Source organism: Cyprinodon variegatus, unplaced genomic scaffold (genome assembly GCF_000732505.1).
Source record: "Cyprinodon variegatus isolate N-32 unplaced genomic scaffold, C_variegatus-1.0 Scaffold797, whole genome shotgun sequence".
Taxonomy (NCBI): domain Eukaryota; kingdom Metazoa; phylum Chordata; class Actinopteri; order Cyprinodontiformes; family Cyprinodontidae; genus Cyprinodon; species Cyprinodon variegatus.
Window position 1 is genome coordinate 109548 of NW_015151250.1, and position 17580 is coordinate 127127.

General features: G+C 38.0%; 1 protein-coding gene across 1 annotated transcript in view; it reads left to right on the plus strand.

Moving 5' to 3' along the window:
- Positions 1-17580, plus strand: part of LOC107098651 (synaptotagmin-6-like) — a 91124-nt gene that overhangs the window by 43267 nt on the left and 30277 nt on the right. The window contains exon 2 of the mRNA XM_015396424.1: positions 15635-16025. Within this exon, the coding sequence (XP_015251910.1) occupies positions 15847-16025 (179 nt within the window). The 5' untranslated portion in view covers positions 15635-15846. The remainder of the gene's footprint in view (positions 1-15634; positions 16026-17580) is intronic.

Here is a 17580-nt window from a genome sequence, read left to right on the forward strand (position 1 = left end):
TATATATATATATATATATATATATACCACGACATAAATAAGTGGAGTTTTTGAAGATCTGAGAATCCATTTAAATTTTTAGACAGCAACATCCTGTCATGTGAAATAACCTGATCTGGCAGGAAATGATCCAAATATGCAGACCTGGAGAGCAGGGCAGTTGTTGGTGACAAAAACAAATACAGAGCTGAAGAGGCAAAGAGAATTTCTTGCAAAATTTAATGAAATAAAAATACAGAAGCCATAATCCAGAACCGATTGACAAAATTCCAAGGAACCAAAAACTAGGAGACACCAGGGAGGAATTAACTAAAGGAATGAGGGAATGAAGAGAATCCAGAAAAACAGTAACTGCAGAGGAGGAGAATATATGACAAACAGAACGAGGAATGGAGTAATCAACTAATTGGGAGCAGGTGTGGACAGGATCTATAAGGGAGCTAGGGGAAAGGAGGTTGGCACAAGGGGGAAACAGAAAGTAAACAAGAAATAAAACCGAGCTTAAATATAACTAGAAAATAACTTGGATAACACCAAATGGAAAAGAAACTGACTTAGAAAACACAGAATGGCATAGATCACAGTGTAACTGAAGACCCAAAGTAAAAACTTTAACAGAGATGAAAAGTCCAGAAAGGACAGAATCATAACACATATGAATGCAATTGTTACAATTTTTAGGCAATTTGCCAGGAGGAAGAAATATTTTCCAATTATTTTCCTATTTTCTTACTGTTACTTCTCATTTGGATTATTGCTATGCCTTCTATGTTGGACTAGATAAATCATCTTAGCGTTGCCTACCGTCCAAACTGCGGCAGCTAATCTTTTAACAAGTGCTAAAGAAACTATCCGGTTGTGTGGGGTTTTTTAGAGGAACCAAATGCAGAGATGCAGATTTCTTGCAGATTTGATAACCAAAAGAAGGCAACTGAAGCAAAAATAGCAAAATACAGTCAACCAAAAATGAGAAGATGTCAGGGAAAACACAAATAAGGAGCAAATAAAGGACGAGGAACCAGCAAGCAGTAATAGTTTAATTTATTTGCCAAACAGAAAAAAGGCAGGAGTAATCAACTGATTGGGAGCAGGTGTGTATAGAAGAATCTAGAAGGGAGCTAGGGGAATGAGGGTAAACAAGAAATGCATAAGAGGTCAAATACAACCAAACAACTAAAACACTACAAAATGGAAATTAAACCAATGAAAATTCAAAAAGAAAACTTAAACAAAACCAAAACCATGAAAAAACAAGACCACCTATTTCAAGTTTTGAATCCCCTTCACTGGCTTGTTGTTTCAGAGGTCTTAGGGCTTTTGCAATTTGTGTTCCTAAACTTTGTTTAACCTTTTCATGCAAGGATGGCTGAGACTGTGGAGACTTTTGCTTAAGACCCATTTCTATATGACCTTTCATTCAAACAGCTTGAGTTTCTCTTTATTTATTTATTTTAGTTTGAACTTAAATAAACTAACATTGATATGCAAACCTCAGGTTTGGGACATTAAAGAGATTTATTTATTGCTATTATTATTTTAAATATATTAAACTTTTTGCTGCAAGAAAAAAAAAAGTGTATTTCAGTGCAAGAGTGACATTTATGTTTTTCAGTAAGGTGAGCATTTCCACCATCTTTCATCTTTTTCATACAGCCATAGCATTTTCCAAGAAAGTTTTGATGCTTTTATAACTTTTGAAACATGCTTTTTTTTCAAACCTAATGTAGATGTTTATTGTTTTGTCAAACCAGAACTTTTATTGATTTTAGTATTTGAATTACCATCTGTTTGAAAGTTTTGATGCTCATTTAGCTTTACTGCAGCAACACTGCGTGGGAGCCTGATCCAACCGGAAAGCCTCTTTGTTTATATCTCGCAAAAATGAAAAAAATGAAAAAAAACAGTGTGCTTTTTGTGTTCTAATGACATCCTCCCTATCCTCCCTAAGAATAATAATCGGCATCACCCATAAGAACTATACTGTAGCTTTCTAACCAAAATGACTTATAATAGCTGCTTAATGGACTGCAAACTAACAATGGATACCTAAACTTGTTTTATTATAAATCTTTCGTGCCGGTGCTTTATACTCTGCAGCTTTTATTTCTTTTTTTTATTTTACTTTATCATCTTAATTGTGTCTTTCATTGCAGATGATTGTGAATCACTTTTAATTGCCAAATCAAATTATGTGTTGAGGAACAAGATTAACTGTAATAAATCTTGTTTTCTTTTTTATGATTTTTTTTTGGACAGAAAAAGTTGTAGCTTATTTTAACATTGGAGTCCTCACATTATGTCATTATGCTCGTTTTGGTGTACATTTTACGGCTAAGTTAACCTGTATTTTAAGCTCTAAAGACACCATTTACTGGAATTAACTTTTTTTAAACAATCGGTTCTACAAATGTTAATAAAAAAAAATTCAAAAGAGGTCAATGCAGGGAGATGTTTTCTTAAATTGCTGTAACTGATTAGTTTATTTTCCACAATTGTGATTGTATGGCAGAGCCTAATTTGACTCCTAATGAAACTGCATGAAAAAGCCTACTCTATGTGTGTTTCCATTATCTGTGCGTTAACTATAATGGGATGGAATAGTCCTGCCACAGACAATTCAGTTCATCTCAGCAAACACCCTCCATAATGACTTTGTTACTATGGAAACCAGGTGAGATCTGAGAGAACTTGATTAAAAAAATAAATAAATAAAAAAATGGCACAGGATGCAATTTTCTGTTAGTATTCAAAACAGACCTCAATTAAACTTTTGTGTCGCTAGAAATACCAAATAAGATTTCAAAGTGCTACTTCTCTGCAAAGCCTCGCACAACAGTGTAGTCCCTGGATACATCTTATAATAATTATATTCATGGACGCAGAGGTTCAAGACTTTCCTAATTCCCTGGGATGCTGAAAGACATGGGCATATTAAGCATCAAACATAAACTTGATTGTATAAACCAAACTTATTGTATATTATAATAATTAAAAATAAACCCTGTTTAGCAACAATAACAGCTCGTGGCTGACTAAAGGGACTTTCAAACAGGATATGGTTTGAACTGCGCTGGCTTCAGGTTCAGCGCAGAAGTGTTAGCCTGATTGATGGAGCAAATATGGATCTGTCTGCTAATAAGTAGGCACCAGCACTGGCCCTGCTATTTAGGGGAAATAGAGCAGTACGAAAAGGCTTTGTGGGTGTACAAAACCTTCAGGTCCAGAGAGCAGCTTTGGGAGTTCAGCGTTGTCTCTGCTGTTTTCACAGCTAACATTTAAAGTAGAGACCGATGTGGACAGATGCAGATAATTATTACATTTACTAACAGTTTTCTTGCAATGCCGACCAATCAATCAATGGACAGGATAGGTGCAGCCAAGAAATAGATGGTATATTGGATGGGAACCAGTAAATTTACAGTTTTTACAGTTGCCATAGTTCTGATGTTCCTTCCTGCCAAGACGGACTGCATGTCCTGGAATGGTTTGCAGCCGAGGGCAAAGATGCCAGTAAAGATCAGTCACCTTAAAGGCTGGTTTATGCTCAGACACCAGGGCATCTGCGTGTGTCGGAGTTACCTCAGATATGCCCCCCCCCTTCCGTAGACACTGTGGTGCAGACAGGAAGTCTCTGATTGGTCAGATCTATATCCGCTCTACACTATGCGTATTTCCTGTTTTGTACCTTACTGGCTGGTTTTGTTCGTATGACCGTGGTTGTGGAAAACGACTTGTGCGAGAACACTGGAACCCTTTTTCTACCTGGATCCTCGCTCCTTTTCACCCTCATGTCCCTTCGTTGTCGCACAAACTTGCCCCTTGCATTTTTTCCACTTCCTCACCGCCTCTGCAATATCTAGACCCACAGCTAGTTCGTGATTGTCCCTCTTGCGTTGTGGTGTAGAAAAACGTAGACCACGCTTCAAAATTGGGCATAAATCAAAAATATCTGCATCATACCTGTGAAAAGCTCATTGCGACACACTGCTGCAGGACTATAACCAGCCCTTAAGTCTGAGGCCATGGTTTTCGACTGGACAAGGGTGGCCTGCCCTATTCAGGCCAGATGAGAACTCCTGCCTCAAGTGAAGGACCTCAAATATCTTGAGATTTACATTTAAAAGGGGCTGAAATTAGTTTAATCTGCAGGGGGATTGGGCTCTTCCTTAGAGAGTCATCCGGGAGAGGACAGGAGTTAAGGTTGGGCGATATGTAACAATTTTCCATCGAGATTTATCCGTCCAACAATTGACAATATTTTTGAGCTCTGGTTTTGATCAGTTATTTCTATCCATCTCAAGTTTAAGTAGGTAAATCATTGCTACGTGTTTTTACTGGGGGGAAAGCGGCACCTGGATGGAGTTTGTGTGTACTATCAAAATCAGCTTTAGTTTTTTGTTTTTTTCATGTTGGACTGTGTCTTAACCTTTAGGTCAACAGGGGTAACAAAAAAAATTACTTTTACAAAACATTTGTTGAGGGGCTGAGTCTATCTTTGATGGTCGATAGATTCGTCCCATCACCCAACACTTCTCATCCTCATAAAGAGTCAGATGAGATGTCTTGGACGTCTGTTTTGGATGCTATCTGGACACATTCCTCCCACCTGGAGGAGGCACAGGGCGCGGCCCAGGACACATTGTCGGTGTCTGGAAAAAGGGAAAGTCTGGGAGTCGGACACTGCTGCCCTGCTGTTGTTATGAGAGGAAGATGGCTGCAAATGTCTTGAGAAAGCTCTTTAATTTAATCCACAATGAGAGGTTGCTTATATGACACAACTTTGAATGGAAGCATCAGTGTGGAGTGAACCAACTGATATTCAATTGCATTGATGAGGGGCACAATGTCTTTTTCATCACTGATAGATTTCAGTTGCTTCCTTATGTCATACAAAGAAAGTTAGATTTTGGCAAACCACAAACCAATATTTTGTTTTCTGTGACGAGCTAGTATCGAATGCTGAAGTGCTGTTAAAATTGTGTATATATATATGTATATATATATATTTATGCGGTGCATGATGGGGTTTTGGTAACGCTTTCTTTTACAGTACATGTAATATCCGTGTAATAATATGGTAATAACATAGCAAGTTACACTATATTACTAGGTAACAAGAAAAACTTTATTTGGTAGTCACCACAAAATAAAGGTATATAATTTCAAAGTAATTACTTGCATGTAATTATTGCAATTGCATATTACTATGTAAGAATAGAGAATTTTGGTGGGTAATTACCATCAGGTTACCGCATAACTTTTTATTATTGCCCACCACCTACCAACAGATTACAATGTAAATTGTAACTTGTGATCAGGTAAGTGCAGTGGTTCAAATTTCAGGTAGACAGGGTAAAATGAGACTTCTTAGATTTCAAACTGTTGTTACCATGTAACTCGTATTCATTTCCCCAACAGCAATAAATTAATGTGTTAATTATCTAGTAAAATGCAGTTAATTACTTGCCATATAAAACAAAACCAAACATAGAAGAAAGCAAGCCAATCTTCTTAACAAAACTCTTATTTATTTTTAACTTGAGTTCAGTTTTATAATGCTTTAGTTGCCTGTTTTTCTACGTTACTGTACGAGTGTAAGCTACTGCATTTTACCATATGAAATTAAGTAAACTGCTGGGTAAATAAAATGAGATTGTACTGTAAAATCAATCAAGATTTTCTTTGGTATTAAAGTATCATTTGCCGCCTAAGTTATATTGGTTAGAATGTTGTTGGGGTTTTTTGAGCTCTTAAAAGACTACCAAAACTATTTGGTGCAATATTACCAAGTAAAAGACATATAATTAATTTAAAAACTGTACTGTAAAAGAAAGCCACCCATGTTTCTGAGATAAAAGAAAGCGTTACCGGGGTTTTTCGGTAATTCCTCATCAAGCAGACATTTCTCGTCTTATGTTCTTTGGTTACCAAAGCCAGTAAAACCGCATTATAGTAGTCTTGGTGATAGTTGTCGTGTGTTGCTTGAAGATAGATCGGTTAATACACAAGGTGTATTCGTATGTTGTTTCACATTTGAGACGCACGTGTGGGCTGGTGAAGATCGAAAAATGCCAGGGCCGAAAATCATTCCCAGTCCAAGCCTGGTACTATATTGTATATATATATATATATATATATATATATATATATATATATATATATATATATATATATATACATACATATAAATATATATTATCGATGTATGATATAATTCTTCTCCAAATCTCCACCTTCATTCCATGCAAACCGATCCTAGAATCTTGATTGAGACTCAGATTCTTTCTTTGTGAAGCTGATGGTGAAGTTGATTGACTGTAGGATAGAAATAAACCACTCCACCAGCATGGGTCTGATCATTAATACAGTGTTAAACCCTGAGGTTGGTCGCTGTCGGAGATTTGGTCCGGAGGTACTAATATGCTCACAGAGCTCTGCTTCATTACCCATCTGTCTAGAGAGGAAGAACAGTGGCTTTCTCTAACATTCTCCATTTCTTCAACATTCACACCAGCTCCCTGACTCTGACTCACTGCATCATTAGCTGTCGGCATTTAGTCTGTCTCTTCTGCTCAACACGGCAACAAAGGAGGATGTAAAAAGGACAAATAAATTTGCTGCATTTCAACTCCAACGCCTCTGTTTTTACATTTACAGCAGAAAAGCCCTGCTATTTGCACAGAAATTCTTGATTCCTCTCATTGGCCACGTATATAAAAAGCATAAAAAGCTACACTGATTTAAAAATACTTCTCTCAGTTTGTAAAGTTTCAAAGCGACATGAGGTCACACTTCTGCTAAAAACTTCAGGAAGTTTTTAGCAGATAGCTGTGCATTGATTTAAACGCAGGCACCGACTGCGGGTAACATGCCACAGGCAGGTGACTTTTTTGTTTGCTCAAAGCTGGAGCATAACAGATGCATAATGTCCAACTAAACAAACACTAAAACACCATAATCAGACAAGAAGCAAAGCAATCATGAGTCACCACAAGTAAGAAGGGAGATGGTCTGCACGGGCTGACTGAAGCTAGAAACTTGAACCAGATGTTAAAAGAGATTTAGTTTGACTTTGAAAAGGATAATGTCATCGTCTGCAGAAAACCATCAATCTTTGGCTAGGCTGTTTTTTTCTTTTTTTATCAAGACAGTAACACTAACAGCTAGCAGACACAATGGGACTTATTTCCAATGTTTTAGCCATCGAATGTCATAATAATCATATCAGGAAACGCATAAATGGCAATGTTTGTACACTCATTGAAATAAAGTTTTTCTTATCTTAATATTCAATTCAGTTTATTTATATAGCGCCAAATTCACAACACATGTCATCTCAAGGCACTTTACAGTTCAACCAGATCATACAGTCAAATTGGTACAAAGTTGAAATACAATCCCTCACACTAAGAATGCTTGTAGCGACAGTGGAGAGGAAAAACTCCCTTTTAACAGGAAGAAACCTCCAGCAGAACCAGGCTCAGTGTGAGCGGCCATCTGCTGAGGCCGACTGGGGTTCAAGGAGACAGAAGCAGAGACACAAAAAGCAACTATAAAAGGCGGCCCCGTCCAGGAAACACACAGCCAGGCAGACGAGCTCCGAGCCAGCTCCCATGCCAGAGGACGAAGAGAGTACATCCAGCCAGTCACGGTCAGAGAAACAGGACCACACTGGAAAAACTTCTTGTATGAGCATTTTTTTTTTCCTAGACCCCCTTTTGCCATAAATTCTAACTTCAAACACAGTGTGGATTATTGTAGAGGTTTCATTAAAAAACTGATTATTTCAAATATTGCAATAGGTCATTAGAGGATATTGACTCTAAACATGACTGCAACATTTTTGCCCATACACATCCTTTTTTTTAAATTTGTTTTCTAGTGGCCCGCACACTTTGATGGTGATGCTTTTCATTTTGTTTCTGCCTTTATAATCATACAGTAGTGCATTGCTTTGCCTTTTATATGGATCTCTTAAATGGAGTTAATGGATAATTATCATTAAGGATGTGTGAGTTTATTACACCTTAATATTAGCTGCCTGTTGCGTGTCAGAACTGATGTAGTTCATCTAATTAGGCCAGTTCCTCGGTCCGGCTATATACAGTTATGATCTTTTTGTATGTGGCAAAGATTTGGGAAAGGAATGAAAGCGATGTCCTTCAGCTAAGAAGAAGTGTAATGTTTTGCAAGGCTGGAGCCATGAATGTCTCCTGATATGCAAACCTGTATGATGTAAAATGTGATGATGATGCAGACTGGAGTTGTGTAAAATGTTTCTTTAACCGTTCATCGTGGCCACTTCCCGAGAAGTGAGCCGGGTTGGTAAGCAGCTGCCTTCTGTAACCCTAAGCAACTTCTCTGGTCTGAGTAAGATTATAATTTCTATCAAAATCTGTTGTCATGTCTCCAGGTTATTTGATGCATATAAGTGTAACGTGTTATTTAAAGAGTTTGTCGCGAGTGATCTCTTTTCAGGAAAATGAACCAGAGAGAAAGCAAGGTGTAGACACAGGGCCTTCCTTTATCTTGTAAATATATCACGGTTTGGGACTATAAATGGTTCCAGAGGGTTCAACATCCTCATTGGCAGTGCTAACATTTGTACTTTAAGGATGAGCAGGTGTTTTTAACTCCTGGATGTAATGGAAAGACTACAGTCTGGCAGGAGATCAATGCTTTATCATCACAGCATGTGTTAAGCTTTGGTGACACTAAGACAAGATTAAAATTCTCCCTGTTAGTGTGGGTAATCAACTGAGACATGCCTGTAAACTGGGTTTTAGTGGTTACTTTAATAAATGTTTTTGTAACAAAAGGATTTGAAATTATTTCAGGATGACCATCTTGACTGTGAGCTGATGAGCTTCTCTCTGGCCAGTGGAAAAAGAAAATCCACTTAATAAACACAATAATTCACTCATCATTTATGCACAACATGTATCAGTGAGCACAAATGAGATATGGAGGATTTCCTTTATTGTTTTTTATTTTCGAATTGCTTCCTGAAATAGCTTGTAATGGATCCTGCTGTGAAGATGATATTCCTTCCATCAACAAGTCATAATGATCAATCAGCGTTCTGCAGCTGGTAATGTCTGCTTGGTGAGGAATTACCGAAAAGGCTTATATTTCCTTGTGTAACAAAGAAATCAACACATATATATCGATCAAGCTGGTGCCTACACCTTATGCAATTCCAATTTGTTTTTTATTGTGTCTGGCAACAGGTTTGTTTTCTGTGCTAAGCAGATCTATCCTGGGGTGTCTGGCATCACGTCTTTTGCATGTGGGAGGTAAACTTGCAGATGTTTCCTCAAACTGGGATGTATTTTTCCGTCTATGTGAGGAAATAAATAAATCCAGCCAGCATTGGTGGGTAGCTTTATCATGCTGCTTTGTCCAGCTGGAGCAAATCTGATGCTGTTGCAGAGTTTTTATTGAGCAGATGGACGTTCTTAGCCTGAAGAAAAATCAGCAAATGACTGCTGTAAATCTATGAGGGAGCATGACAATATTCCTAATAAAAAGTGTTTTGTATAGTCCAAATATAAAGTGCTATTATTATAAAGTAATTTTTTTCAATTCTTTGTGTTATTTGGATTTAGTAAGTCTTTATTTTTCTTTCTTTTTTTATTACAGTGTCCTGTCTGGCAATGTGGCAATAAGAATAATTGTCTTGATGCCAAAAAGAGCCAAACAGATTTTACTTTGGGCTTCACAGACTTAACCCACATGCAGAACACACCACGGACACGGGGTAAAAAGTTCAAAGGTTTATTCAATGTTGCACAAACATATAAACACGGTTCTGGTATAAGCCCGGGACAGACTTCTTGAGGGTTCTCTGTAGAGAAGGGAAAGTTTGGTTAGCCAGAGGTCTGGAGTTTCTTGACTGAGTTTGAAGTTGGTTCAATACCTGGAGGTATTCAGACTGATTCGAAGAGAGGGGGAACCAATTGGGTCCAGAGCTTGTGGATCCTGCAGAGGCTTGATAGTAGCAGCGTTTGTCTTCAGACCAGAGTTTGTTTAACAGACCTTGAGGGTTTGCCAGGGTTCTCTCCTGAGAACAGAACACAGATCCAGAAGTGAGTCTTCAGGTTCGGCTCGTGAGGGCAGGCGGACAGGTCTAGGAAACAAAGAGCACAGCAACAGGTTAGAACACAGAAATGTTCAGAGGCACGTAGAATCAGACTAGCGGGCTTGGCTCAGGTTCTGCTAACCATAACTTGGCAACACTCTGGCGCTGAAGACACGTCTGGCTGCTGCTTATGTAGCTGGTCTCCTGATCGGCTGATGAACTTCAGGTGTGCCTGAAGCTCCTGCTCAGGAGACCCAGGGCGCTCTCTGCTGGAGACAGATGGCAGAAAACTCCAGATCCCAACAAAGAGATGTAGAAAGGACAACGCAACCAACAGACATGGTACGAGACATACAATAAAGTAACACCCAGGTACTATCGCTGAAGTAGCATTATTTAATCTGACATGTAGCCTACTCTGTGTTACCTAAAGATAAGAATATGTATGGAAGTGAATCTCTGAGTACCTGGATTTAGTCAGTCTTGCAACAGATTCTTTGTTATTGGGTAATTCAAACTCATGGATACAATGCCATCTAAGCCATCGCCTTGTATCTTGAACTGTTTGTTTAGAGCAGTCTGTCCTGGTGTCAAGTCTTACATCAGAGGCATTTCTTCTGGGATTCCTCCATGTTTTTTTTGTATTAATATTCCCATCGGTTCGGACTGGCAGCCACCACCGTGTTTTACTATGGAGAAATTACGTCTTTAGATTAATGTGTTAATAAGCCACTTGCCAAACCATTTGTTTTACCTGAGCTATGTATATTTACAGTTCTGTCTGTATTACTGTGAGCCACTAGGTTACTTCTATAATGAATGCTAATCTGCTTAACTATTCAATTCACCCAGATTACCATTTCTTTATAGTTTTGTGCACATTCTTCACTGTTTGACCTTTGTGGGAACTGTACTACACGCATAAATGACACCAGTCAAATTAGCTCTATGCTAAACTTCACTACTATCTGAACTCAAGGCAGTTCCATTTTGCCTGTCTTTCTCTACCGGTTGAACTGAAGACATCTAGCCTTTATTAGGGACATCTGCAATATCCATCCATCCATCCATTTTCTAGCACGCTTATCCCGAGTTGGGTCAGGAGTGGTGCTGGTGCCTATCTCCAGCAGTCAATGGGCGAGAGGCGGGGTACACCCTGGGCAGGTCGCCAGTCCATCGCAGGGGAAGACAGAGACAAACATGAGAAACAACCATTCACGCACACACTCACACCTAAGGGGACTGTAGAGAAGCCAATTAACCTAACAGCCACGTTTTTGGACAAAAACATCTGCAATAATAAAGTGCAAATAAAAACATGAAACAGGAAAAATAAAATTGGAAAGAGAAGATTGCACTTCCTCTTTCAAAATAAAAGTTTCAAAGTAAAAGCATGCAAATGCATTAATGTAAATAAAGGAGATAAAAGGGGATATCTTTTGTTTTCTATTTGTCACAGTCTTGGTTTTCCATTTGTTGTCCCCTGCTGCCCTCTTGTGTCCTCTTTCCCTAGCTCTGTTTTCTGCTCTGCCCTCACCTGTTTCCAATCCCCTCGTTAGCCCTCTCTTTGTCTCTGTCCCCTTTAAAAGCCTCCCTCTTTAGTTCCTGTTTGCTGGATCCTCGTCTAACGTCTGTCTGCCTTCCTCATCTCTCCCTGGTTCCTAGAGTTTGGTTTTCCCCTGATGTCTCCTTGGTTCTGGTTCGATGTTATTTTGTTGGATTTTTTGATTCCTGCCTCAGTTCCTGTGAACCTTATTAAACCCACTTAAATTCACTTCTGCCTACTTGCCTCTGCATTTGGGTCCTCAAACCAACTCTAAATCCTGACACTATTAAGTTACACAGATTTAAGTTGATGCAGTCAGGGAATCTCCCTTTTTTGCTAACTGCAACTTCTGAATGTATTTAGTTGGAGTATATTCAGTCATAATATGGTAAAGTTCTCTGATTACAAAAAAAAACTGCCACACTTTTCAGAATTTTATTTATTATAAAGCATATTTCACCCAAATATCAGCTTCTTTAAGTCATTTGTGGTGGTAAAGTTACAAAAGTGATGAAAATATATTGCATTTTAACAATATTTTATTTTATTTATATGTGTTATCAGTTGCAACGAACAATTATATAAATTGTATTACCATCTGTAGGACTTATATATCTGATGATAAATGTCTTAAGGTCAAAGTAGGTAAACAATCATACAGGTATTAATATAATTCATCTAGCAGTCTGTTCACACAGTCTTTATTTCCTGGGCCACAGCAATTTTCACACTGTGGTTCACCCTGAGTTGCTATGTGAGTGGAGAAGGACCAGCGAAAAGAGTGTTATTATCACTGTCAGCATCAAAGTTCAGACTCAAATGCATTTTTGACACCTTCCCATTCAATGGGACCTGGACGGCCACTGAGCCTGTTAGAGCCGAGCAGACATGCATAAGAACCATTATGTTGGTTCTGTGACACAATAATCAAGTGAAGGCTGTCTGTACATCCAGCGCAAAGCAGGGATTTCAGAAGTTTACTGCCAGTTCAGCTGGCTTTGATCACGTCAGCTTCAAGTTGTGTAAACAGTTCACATGTAAACATGAAGCAAAGCAGGTGCGATTAAATGCATTAACAAATCCACCATGACTGACATTCAGAACTGCTCGTTATAAATCAGGCTTTCGGGTTGTTTTTCTGTTCTTTTCTGTAGTACACCGTTCAGTGTCTCACAGGATATGTGTCAAAGAGATTTTTGTTGTAAAACAGCAGTAAAACTAGAAGGAACTACATGCTGGAGAGCCGTCAACACATTTTTGTAGTGAAACACTGAGACATACGGCAGCATCTCTGAGAGCGCAGCCTGGGATCAGCTTCGATTTGCCGTGACCGAAGATGAAGACTGCAAGCGACAGTCCGGTCCAGATGAAGCTTTGTGGAGAGCTGTGTAAAATTCCTCATGACAAGTGGAGGCCAGAGCCTTGGATAGCAGAGAAATCCTCCTCAAGGATAAATCCCTTAGGCTAGAAATCCTGTCTGTTGATTGACTAAACCAAAAAGTTCTCTTAAAGGACTTTCTAATTAGCTTGAATTCTACACAATGAATCCCATAAATCTTGAGCAAATTGTGATGGAAAAATTCTAAAGTAGTTTAATGTAATATTTAAATGAGTTACCTTTATAACTCATTTATGCGTCTTCATCTTAAGGCATTGCATTTCCACATCACTAGAAAATCAAAGGGAAACAAAGCTTTCTTTTACACTTTACACAACATTATTTATGTTTAGATTTATGAAATAAGGTTAAAGTATTAAATTAGCAAAGTCCCATTGTCATCTGTCCAAACAGACATTTTTGCCCTGTAAATAAGCCTGAGTATTTCATTATTATGACTTGGCTATGATTATTATAAACCAGTGGCGGCTGGTGGAGTTTTGTCTGCGGGGGGCAAAATAGACGTATACCAAAATCCATACGTAAGTATACTAAGTTCATTGGCTACATCCAGCATGAACGTTTTAGCATACTCGCCATCAGTAAATGGTTTTCCACTCCTCAATATTGCTAAAGATCCCGCAAAACTAATTGAATTATAGTCACCTTGGTTGGTCCATACGCGGAGTTGAGGCTAGCTGGCACTGGAAAAATTATCTAGAAATAAGTGCAAATTTTATTTAATTAAGTGTGTTTACCCTTAATTTAAGTAGGTAAATTAGATAGTTTGCCAACTGAATGAGTATTTTTCCTCTTAAAATAAGATAATTAGATGATATGCACTTGAAATAAGACAATGGAATTGTGTTTTGTCTTATTTTAAGTGTAAATTGCCTTGTTCCATTGGCAAAATGTCTCTTTTACCTCCTTAATCCAAGAACAAATGCATTTATTTTAAGAAAAAAATTACTTATCTAGATTTTGATTTTTTTTCCAGTGTAGCACTCAGTAGTTCTTGGCATGCTTTCTTCCTGCTGTCTCCTGCAGGGTATTTTGATGCAAAGGTAGCATGGCTATCTAAGTAGAATTTTTGTAATTTTGCCTCTTTTATTGTCCAAGTTGATAATATAAAGACCATTTTTGTAAATGAATTAAAAATAATTATAATCATGTCTTACTGGCTGGTTTGTGTATTTCCTGACAGTTATTCCTTTCAAGGTTCTGCGTATGAGGTCTGAGTATGTTATTGCTTTCTGTAACAGAATAAAAAAAAATGCTGGTTTTCTTTTACAAAATTTAGTTTTTGGTTTGCATTAATCTACACAAAAGTGCATCATATAACATGAGAGATATTGGAATGGTGTAAAACCAGCTGAAACTAGGGTTTTGGAGTGTTGAACATGGTGCTTACAACATTTTGTTATCTCCGGTGGAGCCATCAGACCCGAAGACACTGAGCCACTTTTATTCTTTCCACATTAAAGCGCCATTACTTACTTGGTAAAATCCAGGTCCACCAAGTTGAGTTTAAACCAACAAGGCGATGGAACAAACAAACATATGCACAAATATTTTAATGAGTTAATCAAAGGTTCAGTCAGAAAAAGGCCAAAGGACCCCCTTCATTCAATGTTTACATGATTCTTCCCAAGAACTACCTAGCACGCTGCACAGCAAACATGATCTAACCTGGAAGAACACAAACAGCAGGTTTCTACTCATGTCAAAGCTCGTAGTTGTGTTTTAGTGAGAAAAGGTCAAGTCTGAGCTATTTCCGCATGCCTCTGTGCAGCTTTTTGCTCTTTCTCTTGTGTATTTTGTAAAAAGAATTTCAAGATTTCTACGAGAGGCCACTTAAACTCTCTTCTGCATGTGATTGCATATCAAATCTGAACAATCAAAAAGCAACACAAGTCAATTTTTGTCGAAAGAGTTTAATCCCTTGTGAAGAGCGTGAGAAGAAGGCACTCTAAGCCACAGGTGCTGAGTGTAATATTCATTTAAAAGAGAAGAGGCAGCACTCGTAGTCTGAGTACACTTCCCTGTGGATTTTGTCCTTCGCTCGTTGTAAATCCCTGCAGGGTGTTTGACAGCATCCTTGGTATATATCCAGCTCTTATTGTGTTTCTCATATGAAGGATTCTCATAGAGCAGAAAATAAATGAATCCAACCAATCTTTTATTTATTTATTTATGCCTCATCGCTAAAAATACCAGAGCTCTTGCTGGATTATTGGTTTATTGAGTTATTTTAATCCAAATCCTGAATTTGTTTGTTTTTATTAATAATTTGTCACATTTGGAATATTACATCTGCAGCCAATAACATTAAATAGAAAATTGCGGCTGTTGGGAAATAATGTTGGATTTAAATGTTTACATTCAGTTTCGTTTGGCTAAATGAGTAATGCTTATTTGTTTTAAATATAATTGAGGCACATTTCTCATTGTACTTAATGCCCTCAGTGTTGTATAGAAACCACTGATGCAGCAGCAGACTGTAACAAAAACCATGTTCTAATAGACTCTCTCTCTCTCTCTCTGTTTATCATCTCTCACCCTTGGAATCACCATCTGTTTGTCCATATTGTGTGATCTTCTGCTTCTGGTCCCTGCGGCTCACCACCAGACGCTACTTTTGGCCTCGCGTTCGCCGTCTTTCTTGTTTGTGGCCTCGCTCTGCTGGGTCTTCTCACATTAGTCTCCTGGAAGCTCTGCTGGGTGCCTTGGAGGAGCAAGGCTCAGTTCCCAAGCCCATCTCTCAGCCCGTCCGGTGACCTGGAGCACTGTCCGCACCAGCAATCCCTTCCTCCGCCCAGTCCCCAGCATCCGGTGGTCACCATGGCGACAGAGAAGGTGAAGGACCCCGTGGGTTCGATGGGCTTCCTTGAGGCTGCGGTGAAGATAAGCCGTACCTCCCCTGACATCCCTGCTGACGTGCAGCTCTCTATGAGGGAGCACTTCCTACGTCGCACGCAACGCATGCAGAGACAAACCACTGAGCCGGCGTCCTCCACACGGTTAGTCTATTGCATGCAAACCTCATTGTATAACAGTCAGATATGTTTTGTATGCTATCTAAAAACACTTGAGGTTGCATGCTCCTTATGCATACATAAGGAGTAAATGTTGTTCCATTATTGTTGCAAGCAAATGAAATAGAAATATTACAATAAACACTTTTCAAAAATTTAAACAAACTACAATTCAAACTTTTCAATTAAAAGCATGCTTCTGAGAGTAACTCTGCTGTTTTTTTTTTATTTCATTTGTTTCAAATTATTATATTTTTGAAATTTTATTTTGATAACTTATTGTTTCTCTAGTTAAGATGTTTTTTTAAATGCATTCTTTCCACATTATGTTTTACAGATCAAATTTTCTTTACTTTAAACCTAAACAAACAAATAAAAAATGTTGCTGCTAATCTCCACGCAGCAATACATCTTCACTCCTCTTTTCGAGCGAAATGATCACCGCCAAAAGTGAATAAAAGAAAAAATAAATAAATTTTAAAAAAATAGTTACGGTTATTATTAAAACCTTTTTTCTTCAATTAATATGTTTTTCAAAGATTGATTTCTGGATTGTATTTTTTATTTACACAAAGTGTCTTTTGCTTGCAACAATAATGTAACAGTTTTCGCTCCATAGATCCTGATTTCACAACATGCATGTTGGAAGCTCCATTTAAGAGGCATTACAGAGTTTTCTCATGATACTGCCACCTGTGGCCAAAACACAGAACTGCAGCACTCTTCTGCTTGTTATTGTAGCGAGCTCGTAAATAAGTTTTGTTTTTTTCTTTTTTCCTTTTTGTCAACCTACATATAATTTCCATTAGGGACTGATTTGAGCTGTGTACTGGTTGATTTGGATCATCTTTGTACATCTTGAAAGTAACTTTAAATTGTTTGCTAGATTATACCAAATTGAAATCACATCGCTGAACAGTGCAGGAACTTCCAAAGTATGTTTAGTGAAGATAGGCTACTGGCTTATAGATGCATCAGAACTAATGAGCTGCCAGTCTGCAAACGATGTTTTAGTCGCAAAGGTTCAAATAAAAAGGCTGTTTTAAAGATATTTTCAGTAAAAAAAACTTACATTATGTCTCTTTATTTTAACCTGGAATATAAAAAAAATGGGAAACAGAAATCACGCTGTAGCACATTTTCAAAGTGCAGCCTGAGAATAACTTCAACATTTATTCTCAAAATTTTTGTATGTTCTGGTTGTTGAGCATAATTCAGTTGCAGTTCTCTGTAGGTCATTGTCATATAGCTGATTTGAGTCCTCAGACCAATTAATGAAATAAAGTTGTACCGAAAGCATTTTGCAGTATGTTTGCAGCAGGTTAAAAAGCCAATATCAGTCTTTTATTAAATCTGTTTTACAGCCTTTTCCACAGTTATTAGCAACCAGGTCGAATATGTTTAAAAACCCTTGAAAAACACTCAGCATTTATTAAAGAATCTTATGCTGAAAGTCTCTGAAAATCATCACGCTTAATTTGAGCCTTTTCATGCATGTAGAGGAATGTCCCATTAAAAAATGACCCACAAATTTATATTC